The sequence below is a fragment of the Homalodisca vitripennis genome, chromosome 2 (assembly GCF_021130785.1).
Source record: "Homalodisca vitripennis isolate AUS2020 chromosome 2, UT_GWSS_2.1, whole genome shotgun sequence".
NCBI lineage: Eukaryota > Metazoa > Arthropoda > Insecta > Hemiptera > Cicadellidae > Homalodisca > Homalodisca vitripennis.
The window spans coordinates 144,075,516-144,089,501 of NC_060208.1; the positions used below are offsets into that span (position 1 = coordinate 144,075,516).

A 13,986-nucleotide genomic window follows, 5' to 3' on the forward strand; every position below is an offset into this window, starting at 1 on the left:
CTGCACTTATAGCAGCTGTTCTCCACCTCCTGCCCCAGAGTTTATCCCAGGACCGCTTCAATTGCTAGTGTTGGGCAGGAGCTCATCGCTCCCGTGATGCTTAAGCAAGCTAGCCTTTGAAGACTAGCCTTTTAGCAGCTGTTTTTTGTTCTACTTTCGGCCACCACACTAAGGCAGCATATGTGTCCATTAGTTTAATTACGGTTTCGTAAATCCAATATATCATTTTGGGTTAAACCCTTTGAGTGCCACGGGTATTTTCCGAAGGCATATGCATAAAGTGCCACGCTGTTTTTCGCATATTTGTAGGCTTTTGGGAAAAAAGCTATTGTAAAATAACAACCAAACAGATTTCCATAATTTTCTTGTTGTTTTTTTTCTTATTAAATGCAGAATATGATACATATCGTTACAAATAAAATTGGATTTATAAAAATATAAAAATTTCAGTATTTATAAAAAAAGTTTTTTACTTTTGTATAAAAAGTTAAGTTTCGACCTAATTTGTGTGTATACGTTATTTTTAAGATTTTTTTATTTACACCATGATAAAGGCCATATGATTCTAAATAAAACTCATGGGTAATATCTTATTCTAGAATTTTAAAAACATGGCATTATATGTATTAACAAAATGCTGCCCGGTACCGACATTTTATAAACTGTACTTCATTTGTCAGAGTTTAGAAATTACTTAGTAATGATGTAGTTTTCCCAATAAATCTAATAAAACATTAATACAACACTAATAAATATGATTAGTAAATTTAGGAACAAATACTTGCTAACATATTTACACTGAAAATTCACGTTTTTCGCTTGAACAAAACTCAAATCATACATTACTTTTGTAAAGAAATACAGTAAAATACTGTATAAGTTACTATTTTATTTTGTATTTACTCAAATGCTTGGTTATCGGCACATAAACAACAAGAAAGGCCGTTACGCAAAAGGCCTGGAAGAGAAAAATACTCGATGAGTCATACTTCCTATCTCCAAATAGACACACAAATGGCCTGACATTTTCGAATAATGAAATGTTGTTCTTATAGTTTTTGATTTAATTGACTGTCGTAATAACTTGTAAATTCCAAAATAGGTTAAATAAAGTCAGTTGTTTTTAATACTGTAATTTATTTTGTCCCCGATAAGGAAAACTCGTCCAAAAATAGTGGCTTCTTGATAAGTACCCAAACAACATAAGTTTCACAGATATAATAGTAGAGAAACAACATAAAAGTCGTATTTATTGATAGTTTGGAACCTATTGAATACAGCCGTCTGATTATTTGGCCAAAATAATCTTGTACTATATAAAATATTATCGAAATACGAAACGTCAAAATTGGCGACGCTGGCACTTTATGCACTTTTCGTACCGTCAAAATTAGCGACGCTGTGGCACTCAAAGGGTTAAGTCCCCATTTAAATCCAAAAAGTCTCTTGCAGGCCCCAAGGGCCATTGTTGCTTCATGGATATCCTGTTTTCAATATGGGAGTTCCAAGTGAGCTTTTCATCCAGGATTAGACCCAGGTATTTCACTTCTTTTGTATGGTTAATGCTGATTCCATCCAGAACAGGTTAGCTGGAACTTTCTTTTTCTGGTAAACATAATCATATTTGTTTCAATGAAAGGGTTAGTTTAATAAACACCTTAACATATTTTTTTCTTCGATAAGTTTACATGGATTTTAAATATTTTTTCAATTAAAATACGCTTGTAAAATATCATTTGCATACTTTATTTATGATGTTTTATCAAGTAAGCTTAAATGATGTGGGGGACATCCAGATTTTAGTTACTTTCTTAATATTTGTTTGCTAATTTAGGGTAATTAGTTAAATGTAGTATGCAGAAATGATATTGGTGAATGAATTTGATATGGATTGAATTTCTTTACACTGAATGGATGTGCCCATAATTTGCGTGTTTCCTTCAGTAAATTAACAATACTATTGTATAATGTTTAAGGTGACACATGATTCATTTTAGGTAGGTATTGTACTCAAAATCAGTTTCCTGTAATTATCTTCATGGTAGCACCTACATGATCTCCAGTGCTCAAAACCACTTCCATTTCAATATATATATATATGCTTCATAATGCAGTCTGTGTGATAACTGACGTAAAAAGAGCCCAAAAATGTTGAAACTGCACAAAAATGTATCTCATGAATATTTTGGCTGAGTTTGTTGGCCAAATTTGTAGTACACCATTTGATTTCAGTGTGGCGGTTGTTGAAACATACAATTTGTACTCTCCCGACCTTTGATCACATGTCAGGTTGTCTAATGAGATCTGATGAACAGACTTGTCCTTTCCAACTATTAATAGAATATTTCTGATTACAGGTGAATTTCACAGTAGACGAGATCCGGGTGATGATGGACAAAAAGCGGAACATCCGTAATATGTCTGTCATTGCTCACGTGGACCACGGCAAATCAACGTTGACTGACTCCCTGGTATCTAAAGCTGGTATCATTGCCAGCGCCAAGGCTGGAGAAACTAGATTCACAGACACACGAAAAGATGAACAGGAACGTTGCATCACCATCAAGTCAACGTAAGTAAATTTGTATTCAAACAACAGCATAGTTTTTAAGATTTAAAATGTCTACAGCTTTTGATCTTCCAGCACTGCAGAAGCAGACTGAACTGCAGACATGTCAGTGATGATGTGGCTATGGTGAGGATAGTCTGCTAGTGCTTATGGAAGTACAGTAACTCAGAGCCAGCAAACACTGCCACAGAACCGCTCTCTCGATGTTCTTTTGTGGTCTAGTCACACTGGCTTATTTGAACAGTTTTATTTGTAAGATTTTATTTAATGAATACTTGTTAATGTCAACCTTGACTTTACATTAATAGGGTTATATTATCTTGTGTCTGAACTCCCAGATTCCCATTAATATAGATACTTTTTTATCTTTAGATCTGTTGCATCACCATTTACACATCCGATGGTTATGGTAACCGGGACCTTTCTCATCGATTTGTCATGTTTCGATAACGTTTATTTATTCATGTTATAAATTTTCTGAATGGAAAGTCATTTTGCTACTGGCAAGAATAGAAAAAGGTTTCATAAAGTAAGTAACATACTGAGATTTTACTCGTCTAGATGCAAAATTATGTTTGAAATAAGACGAGGCTTCTTTAATATCCAAAATTACACTTGCGCATAAAGAAACTTTCTTCCACCTATTTACAAAATTATTTATATCTATATTTCTTATTGTTACATAATAAATAAGTACTAACTCATTCTTCATTAACCAAACTGAAGAATGTCTTCGGTCCCGGCCAAGTGCCATTTAACCAGTGTGTGTTTCTGCCTCAATGGTTAAACACCAATATTTTAACTTTTATTTTTTATATTTAGATGTAGTTTATGTTTAGGAGTGCATGATTAAACCTGTAATAATAAGTAAGAGTTTCTTTCAAACATTTTTAAATATGATCTAATATGCATGCAGTACGGCAGTTAAGTCATACACTTTAGGCTCTATAGGTATTAGATATAATTACTGTTTTGATAAAATTGTCATATATTACAGGGCCATCTCCATGTACTTTGAGCTGCAGGAGAAGGACATGGTATTCATCACCAACCCTGATCAGAGGGACAAGGGTGAGAAGGGTTTCCTTATCAATCTCATTGACTCTCCTGGACACGTAGACTTCTCCAGTGAAGTCACAGCAGCTCTCCGTGTAACAGACGGTGCTCTTGTTGTTGTTGACTGTGTCTCTGGTAAGATTTGTATTGTTGATATTGCAGTTAACTTTAAAATATTAATATTGTTAAGTACAAAAAATTAAAACAAACTAAAATATATACTTATGAAGAAATGTAAGATTTATATGAGAATTGTAAAACAAACTGGTGCATTGTCTAAATCTAAAATACTAATGCTATATTTAAAATTAAAACAGCTAACCTAGAATTATTAGTTTATTCATAAATAGTCAGATTTTATCTACATAGTTTTATCTTTAATAACATTTTCCAATCACAAAACATCCTGTTTCTCACAAATAGTAATTCATTGATTTAAACACTACTGGAAGTATATTTTTTGTATTAATCATCCTACAAAAAGAGTTAGTTAAATTTGTATTGTGAACAGTTTAATTTTATATTGAAAGTGTTTGATTTTTGTAAATATTATACATGATTTTGCGTAAAATTGTAAAGAAGACAGAGTCTGCTACAAAATTTTAATGGATATAAAAATAATTATTATAATTATTCTTGTGGAGTGCAGTAGATAAAACAAATATCCTACTCGCAGGTGTGTGCGTACAAACGGAGACCGTATTGAGACAGGCCATTGCCGAACGTATCAAGCCTGTGCTCTTCATGAACAAGATGGATCGCGCATTGCTGGAACTCCAACTGGACTCTGAGGACCTCTACCAAACTTTCCAACGTATTGTAGAGAATGTCAACGTCATCATAGCAACCTACAGCGATGACAGCGGCCCCATGGGTGAAGTCAGAGTGAGTATTGACTCTGAGATGTACTTGGGGGTTAGAGCATGCTGTTAGGAATCACAGTATTTGTTGTTTTATAAATGTTTTTCGTTCAAATATCAATAATTTAATAATAGTTATTTTATTAATTTGAATTAAATTATCAACACGTTAAAGGACTTTATTATTTTCCAGGTAGACCCTAGCAAGGGAAGTGTTGGTTTTGGATCTGGTCTCCATGGCTGGGCTTTCACGCTCAAGCAGTTCTCTGAGATGTATGCAGACAAATTCAAGATTGATGTCAATAAACTCATGAATAGGTAATCTTCACTGTCTGTTATGGTTAGTGTGTAGTGCGACCTTCATTCATATAATTACTTCCATTTGTAGAACACGGGGATCTAGATAGGGGATGAGATCTATATTTGGTAATATATCATTTTATTCGAATGGGTAAAATATAATTAAATCTTAAGTTTGGAGTATTTAAAAAAGTTCTCAATTTTTATTCCTCAAAACCAGATAAAAAGCTAAAAATTAAATTAAAAGCTTTTATTTTAGAAGTAATATTTATCAATTTATTTGGATTACTAACAGTTACCCCATTGACTACCATTTAGTAAAATAACATATTTTTATCCTCATTTATTAATTTTATCGTCCAAATAAATAAATTTTCATTTTTCAGTGAGATTCGTTTTGTGGGTCCTTATGGTAAATTAAAAACATTTAACTACTATACGACATGTTAAAATTGTATTTTATCACCTTATATTTTAGTTTACTCATACATTTAAATTTATTTACAAAAATTGTATTTATACCAGATATACCACTGAAAATAAAATTATATGGATCATTTAGATGTTTCATCCACTCCCAAGTTTTAAGTCTTGTCACATCATTTCCTTGAATTTCTTCATCAACACTTTCACTACCTCTACTACTTAATACTACTCAAAATATTATCATGAAATATCAATCATTCACTTCATTTCCCCTTTCATTGAGTATGTCCTTCACAAAGTTACTAAAACTCCCAGAAGACATTATGCAATCTCGCCGCAACACCATTTCAGTTGCAACTTGATAAAATAATTCATCAGATGATACGATAAACAAAATTAAATTTCAAGAGACCAGTGTCAAAATTGAAGTTTAACAGCAGACTATTTATATATAAGTTTATAAATGCCAAAATAATTTATATCAGGAATATTTTAAACTACAAAATCAGTGGTCGTCATAGATAATATGCCAATGGTATCAGATGTAAGGCAATATACATACATTGTCATTGGTAGCCAATGGGTTATCTAATATTTTATGAAAGTATCATAATTAATCACTTACTGTGTTTTCACAGACTGTGGGGAGAGAACTTTTTCAACCCTAAAACCAAGAAGTGGGCTAAACAGAAAGAAGATGATAACAAACGCTCTTTCTGCATGTATGTCCTCGATCCCATATACAAGGTAAGTTCAGACTAACTAAAAAATGTAAAAGAGTTGGTACTGACAAGTCAGGGGCTACTAAGATTTTGAACACTAATTTGGGTTATAAAATATATTTCTATAAATTAATTTAAAGACAAATTTAACTATTTATTCTATTACAGTGATAATGCATAGTGGTTATGATTTAAATTGTAATGAATGCTTTCTTGTTTTATGTAAAATTTATAAAATTGTGAAATAGTTGTGTGGTCCATTGTGAAATGTTAGAATACATGGAATGATTAACCCTTTTAACCCCAGCCATTTTTCCATGGACTTGCCAGAAAGCCCATGGCGATAAGGGACCGTAGTGCAGAATTGAGGGAAAATTCATCTAGTTTTCTTATTTTTGAAGATAATATTTAGGTTTTTGTTTTAAATTGTTCACAAATAAGTGTACTCTTAGATGTAATAGTTAAAAAGTACTTTTACAGAATGATTTGTTTTTTTTTTTTAGCGTATTTATACATAAATTTTTTTTTATTTTTTATAGTTTGGACATACATAAACGGTAGAAAAAAAAATTGTAGCCCCTGAAAAATGAAGCAATTTTGTTGTACACATATTTCTTACTACACACACAAAATTTTAAGAACTTTCCTTGATAAATGCAGGAGATATATCCAATTAATTGTATTGCTGCATAAGCACTTCTTCATATATTTCCACATACACGTCAGTAGAAGTATACAGATATGTTTACTTGTTTTTGCACTTTTGAAATAATAACAATTATAAAATAACACAAACTAATTGTAATGGTTTGTAAGACTAAAACTTGTTTAATTTTTCAAAAAAGTAAAAGAAATAATATTTACAATATATACATTTTATGGTACTTTGGGAATGGGGTCAGATTCCGTTATATGCCCCCAAGGCTTAAACCTTTTTCAATGAACTTAGAACGTTATAAAACGATGTAGTTGAGTAACAGAACTAACATTCCATTAATCAACAAGCATTTCCAGGTATTGTGATCGGTATTTTTGTCGCTGTTATCTTATCTTTCTGGAGAATCCCGATTTACGGCAGGGGCGCTCGCGGCGGGACTCTGCAATCACTTATCTACTAGACCGCTCGACTTTGACCTCTGTCTGAGGATGGGGAGGGGTTTGCGATAAGACAATTCCTGTTTTATATTGACGAAATATTGTTCTACACTAATCTAGTAATCAGTAGAAGCAAAATGTCAAATAACGATTCATGTATGGGGTGTGGTTGGTATAATGCCAAAGTACCAGTGTTTATCAAAGTGTTTTCACTCACTGGTAACTTTTCTCTACGACGTTTACTCATGTTTTTTTTTACTAATAATACAATAAATCACACGAAAAACAACCGCTGCTTTCAATCATGCAAACTAATTGAGGTTATAAGTCAGTATACAACAACAATGCAACTGAAGTCGTCTGACAACTGACATCGACAAATAAACTACGCTCAATGACGACGAAATACGATGCCAATTGGAAGGTTTATTGTTTTTGCATGTAGCCCGTTTCTTCACCGACTACTATACCGAAACTGATGGCATTTGGACATATTATTAGCCAGCTACATTAAATTCTCGAGACGTCCGGTATATCGGACGTTGGGCATTTTAGCTAGACCACCTCTGTCCGATATAACGGACGCCGGGGCTAAAAGGGTTAAGTTAAAAGTAAAAAAAAAAAACTATCTTTTGTACTTTAAAAAAATACCATTTGCAAAGTGTAAACATTATGAAAGTTATTATTGAAACTTCAAAGTAATATGTTACTCCTGTTTTAGGTATTTGATTGTATTATGAACTACAAGAAAGAAGAAGCCAGTTCTCTCTTGCAAAAGCTGGGAATTGAACTGAAACCTGAAGACAGAGAGAAGGATGGAAAACAGCTGTTAAAGGTATTTATTGTGTTTTAATTGTTGGCGAACGTGTCTTGTTTGATTGTATGTTGTTCATTGTGTGTAAAAAATATGCTTGATAGTAATGTGTAAGAAGCTGAATCTCTAATCCAAAGTCTTCAAAAAAGATTGGATTTGAAAATCGATGCAACGAGAATTTTGATTATCAAATCTGTAGAGACCTGCCAAGTTATTAACCCTTTGCAAGCCACTAATAAATCTATTAACTTTCCTATAACGCCAAGACAATTATAAACATTTTTTCTCTAAGTTCAAAGCTAATTTTTATTATAACTGAATTATATAAGGTAAAAGAAAAAAAGTATAAAATAAGGAATTTTACCTACAATTAGCATTTTTTTACAACATTAAATTAAGTACTATTTACAAAACTGTTTATTTCACAGTAAAATGTAACTAAACTAAAAAGTTTTATTACATTCAAAAGCCTTTTTAAAGGCCTTTTGTGAACTAAAAAAAAACTTTAAAAGGCATAATCTGTAATATCAGATATAACTGTATTTGGCATTATGGTCAGTAATTACCAATTGCTAAAAAACAATAACCTAATTGACAAATAAACCATTTTATTTTTGTAAACAATAGTTTGCTTGCAGTTAGTTTTTTGTTTATTTACGTTGGTGCAGTGCAACATGTCTGGTGTGTTTATTCTACAGTTGATCAACCGTATATTAGTTACCAATCATTATATTTGTACTGGAAAAAATCACAGATTAACAAATCATTGTGTTTTTGTAAATTATATTTTTGGAATTTCTATTTTGTTGTGCAATACCCTGTGTCAGTTGTGCCTATGCGTGGATGTTAGCTGCTCGACAAGAATTAAAGTAGACCATTGCTAATCTCGACAAGAATTAAAGTAGACCATTGTTTAATATCCTATTATTGTTGTTGTATTTATATTTCCTCTACAAAAATATACATATTTTATGTATTAAATTTTTTATCATGACTAGGTTTAAATATTGCTAACATTTAATTTTAATATACGGTTATTTACAAATGTCTAAAATATTATGATTGTAAAAGATTTTATGGGGTTGGGTTGATTCATAATTAAGTTAAAAAGAGCTATGAGGAATCGGTTTCTTAATATTTTGAAGCAGAATTCGAAAGTTGTGAATTTGCTTGCTCACAACTAGTGCTTTGCATTGAAACCATAGAAACTCTGTATGTCATTACTCAAATTTACATTGAGTTCTTGATATTGGAACAAAAAGTAATATTACTCAAATTTAAATTTAGTGCTTAAACAGAATGAAATTTCTAAATTCTTCTGTAGTTAATGGTAATGTTTTTATGATGAATGTTCTTTAACCACACTACTGAAATAATGAGGACAAAAAGAACGGCCAACTGAAAAACATTCCCAAGTACATGCCATAGTCTGCAGAGTAGGTTTTACGTCTTGATGGTCTTTTTGTTTTCATTTAATGGCGGTTGTAGGTGGTGATAATGACTTGGCTACCTAATAGCTAGTGCTTGATATTGGAACAAAAAGTAGTATTACTCAAGTTTACATTAAGTTCTTAAACAAAACGAAATTTAAAAATTTTTCTGTATTTATGGTAATGTTTTTATGATGAATGTTCTTTAACCACTCTACTGAAATAATGAGGACAAAAAGAACGGCCAACTGAAAAACATTCCCAAGTACATGCCATAGTCTGCAGAGTAGGTTTTACGTCTTGATGGTGTTTTTGTTTTCATTTAATGGCGGTTGTAGGTGGTGATAATGGCTTGGCTACCTAATAGCTAGTGCTTGACATTGGAACAAAAAGTAGTATTACTCAAGTTTAGATTAAGTTTTTAAACAAAACGAAATTTAAAAATTTTTCTGTATTTATGGTAATGTTTTTATGATGAATGTTCTTTAACCACACTACTGAAATAATGAGGACAAAAAGAACGGCCAACTGAAAAACATTCCCAAGTACATGCCATAGTCTGCAGAGTAGGTTTTACGTCTTGATGGTCTTTTTGTTTTCATGTCTATTGGCGGTTGAAGGTGGTGATAATGGCTTGGCTACCTAATAGCTAGTGCTTGATATTGGAACAAAAAGGAGTATTACTCAAGTTTACATTAAGTTCTTAAACAAATCGAAATTTAAAAATTTTTTTGTTTTGGTAATGTTTTTATGATGAATGTTCTCTAACCACACTACTGAAATAATGAGGACAAAAAGAACAGCCAACTGAAAAACATTCCAAGTACATGCCATAGTCTGCAGAGTAGGTTTTACGTCTTGATGGTGTTTTTGTTTTCATCTAATGGCGGTTGTAGGTGGTGATAATGGCTTGGCTACCTAATAGCTAGTGTTTGGTATTTGGAACAAAAAGTAATATTACCCAAATTTAATTTTAGTGCTTAAACAGAATGACATTTCTAAATTCTTCTGTAGTTAATGCTAATGTTTTTATGATGAATGTTCTTAAACCACACTACTGAAATAATGAGGACAAAAAGAACGGCCAACTGAAAAACATTCCCAAGTACATGCCATAGTCTGCAGAGTAGGTTTTACGTCTTGATGGTCTTTTTGTTTTCATTTAATGGCGGTTGTAGGTGGTGATGATGGCTTGGCTTACCTAATAGCTAGTGCTTGGTATTCGAACAAAAAGTAATATTACTCAAATTTAATTTTAGTGCTTAAACAGAATGACGTTTCTAAATTATTCTGTAGTTAATGGTAATGTTTTTATGATGAATGTTCTTTAACCACACTACTGAAATAATGAGGACAAAAAGAACGGCCAACTGAAAAACATTCCCAAGTACATGCCATAGTCTGCAGAGTAGGTTTTACGTCTTGATGGTCTTTTTGTTTTCATCTAATGGCGGTTGTAGGTGGTGATAATGGCTTGGCTACCTAATAGCTAGTGCTTGATATTGGAACAAAAAGTAGTATTACTCAAGTTTAGATTAAGTTTTTAAACAAAACGAAATTTAAAAATTTTTCTGTGTTTATGGTAATGTTTTTATGATGAATGTTCTTTAACCCTTCTACTGAAATAATGAGGACAAAAAGAACGGCCAACTGAAAAACATTCCCAAGTACATGCCATAGTCTGCAGAGTAGGTTTTACGTCTTGATGGTCTTTTTGTTTTCATTTAATGGCGGTTGTAGGTGGTGATGATGGCTTGGCTTCCTAATAGCTAGTGTTTGGTATTTTAACAAATAGTAATATTACCCAAATTTAAATTTTAGTACTTAAACAGAATGACATTTCTAAATTCTTCTGTAGTTAATGGTAATGTTTTTATGATGAATGTTCTTTAACCACACTACTGAAATAATGAGGACAAAAAGAACGGCCAACTGAAAAACATTCCCAAGTACATGCCATAGTCTGCAGAGTAGGTTTTACGTCTTGATGGTGTTTTTGTTTTCATCTAATGGCGGTTGTAGGTGGTGATAATGGCTTGGCTACCTAATAGCTAGTGCTTGATATTGGAACAAAAAGTAGTATTACTCAAGTTTAGATTAAGTTTTTAAACAAAACGAAATTTAAAAATTTTTCTGTGTTTATGGTAATGTTTTTATGATGAATGTTCTTTAACCCTTCTACTGAAATAATGAGGACAAAAAGAACGGCCAACTGAAAAACATTCCCAAGTACATGCCATAGTCTGCAGAGTAGGTTTTACGTCTTGATGGTCTTTTTGTTTTCATTTAATGGCGGTTGTAGGTGGTGATGATGGCTTGGCTTCCTAATAGCTAGTGTTTGGTATTTTAACAAATAGTAATATTACCCAAATTTAAATTTAGTACTTAAACAGAATGACATTTCTAAATTCTTCTGTAGTTAATGGTAATGTTTTTATGATGAATGTTCTTTAACCACACTACTGAAATAATGAGGACAAAAAGAACGGCCAACTGAAAAACATTCCCAAGTACATGCCATAGTCTGCAGAGTAGGTTTTACGTCTTGATGGTGTTTTTGTTTTCATCTAATGGCGGTTGTAGGTGGTGATAATGGCTTGGCTACCTAATAGCTAGTGCTTGATATTGGAACAAAAAGTAGTATTACTCAAGTTTAGATTAAGTTTTTAAACAAAACGAAATTTAAAAATTTTTCTGTGTTTATGGTAATGTTTTTATGATGAATGTTCTTTAACCCTTCTACTGAAATAATGAGGACAAAAAGAACGGCCAACTGAAAAACATTCCCAAGTACATGCCATAGTCTGCAGAGTAGGTTTTACGTCTTGATGGTCTTTTTGTTTTCATTTAATGGCGGTTGTAGGTGGTGATGATGGCTTGGCTTCCTAATAGCTAGTGTTTGGTATTTTAACAAATAGTAATATTACCCAAATTTAAATTTAGTACTTAAACAGAATGACATTTCTAAATTCTTCTGTAGTTAATGGTAATGTTTTTATGATGAATGTTCTTTAACCACACTACTGAAATAATGAGGACAAAAAGAACGGCCAACTGAAAAACATTCCCAAGTACATGCCATAGTCTGCAGAGTAGGTTTTACGTCTTGATGGTCTTTTTGTTTTCATATAATGGCGGTTGTAGGTGGTGATAATGGCTTGGCTACCTAATAGCTAGTGCTTGATATTGGAACAAAAAGTAGTATTACTCAAGTTTAGATTAAGTTTTTAAACAAAACGAAATTTAAAAATTTTTCTGTGTTTATGGTAATGTTTTTATGATGAATGTTCTTTAACCCTTCTACTGAAATAATGAGGACAAAAAGAACGGCCAACTGAAAAACATTCCCAAGTACATGCCATAGTCTGCAGAGTAGGTTTTACGTCTTGATGGTCTTTTTGTTTTCATATAATGGCGGTTGTAGGTGGTGATAATGGCTTGGCTACCTAATAGCTAGTGCTTGATATTGGAACAAAAAGTAGTATTACTCAAGTTTAGATTAAGTTTTTAAACAAAACGAAATTTAAAAATTTTTCTGTGTTTATGGTAATGTTTTTATGATGAATGTTCTTTAACCCTTCTACTGAAATAATGAGGACAAAAAGAACGGCCAACTGAAAAACATTCCCAAGTACATGCCATAGTCTGCAGAGTAGGTTTTACGTCTTGATGGTCTTTTTGTTTTCATTTAATGGCGGTTGTAGGTGGTGATGATGGCTTGGCTTCCTAATAGCTAGTGTTTGGTATTTTAACAAATAGTAATATTACCCAAATTTAAATTTAGTACTTAAACAGAATGACATTTCTAAATTCTTCTGTAGTTAATGGTAATGTTTTTATGATGAATGTTCTTAAACCACACTACTGAAATAATGAGGACAAAAAGAACGGCCAACTGAAAAACATTCCCAAGTACATGCCATAGTCTGCAGAGTAGGTTTTACGTCTTGATGGTGTTTTTGTTTTCATCTAATGGCGGTTGTAGGTAGGTGGTGATAATGGCTTGGCTACCTAATAGCTAGTGTTTGGTATTGGAACAAAAAGTAGTATTACTCAAGTTTAGATTAAGTTTTTAAACAAAACAAAATTTAAAAATTTTTCTGTGTTTATGGTAATGTTTTTATGATGAATGTTCTTTAACCCTTCTACTGAAATAATGAGGACAAAAAGAACGGCCAACTGAAAAACATTCCCAAGTACATGCCATAGTTTGCAGAGTAGGTTTTACGTCTTGATGGTCTTTTTGTTTTCATATAATGGCGGTTGTAGGTGGTGATAATGGCTTGGCTACCTAATAGCTAGTGCTTGATATTGGAACAAAAAGTAGTATTACTCAAGTTTAGATTAAGTTTTTAAACAAAACGAAATTTAAAAATTTTTCTGTGTTTATGGTAATGTTTTTATGATGAATGTTCTTTAAACCACACTACTGAAATAATGAGGACAAAAAGAACGGCCAACTGAAAAACATTCCCAAGTACATGCCATAGTCTGCAGAGTAGGTTTTACGTCTTGATGGTCTTTTTGTTTTCATATAATGGCGGTTGTAGGTGGTGATAATGGCTTGGCTACCTAATAGCTAGTGCTTGATATTGGAACAAAAAGTAGTATTACTCAAGTTTAGATTAAGTTTTTAAACAAAACGAAATTTAAAAATTTTTCTGTGTTTATGGTAATGTTTTTATGATGAATGTTCTTTAACCCTTCTACTGAA

General features: G+C 32.2%; 1 protein-coding gene across 1 annotated transcript in view; it reads left to right on the top strand.

Moving 5' to 3' along the window:
* Window positions 1-13,986, top strand: part of LOC124354836 (translation elongation factor 2) — a 51,195-nt gene that overhangs the window by 13,360 nt on the left and 23,849 nt on the right. Inside the window, exons 3-8 of the mRNA XM_046805587.1 lie at window positions 2,358-2,572; window positions 3,567-3,760; window positions 4,302-4,510; window positions 4,679-4,803; window positions 5,850-5,958; window positions 7,750-7,863. Coding sequence (XP_046661543.1) covers window positions 2,358-2,572; window positions 3,567-3,760; window positions 4,302-4,510; window positions 4,679-4,803; window positions 5,850-5,958; window positions 7,750-7,863 — 966 coding nt within the window. The remainder of the gene's footprint in view (window positions 1-2,357; window positions 2,573-3,566; window positions 3,761-4,301; window positions 4,511-4,678; window positions 4,804-5,849; window positions 5,959-7,749; window positions 7,864-13,986) is intronic.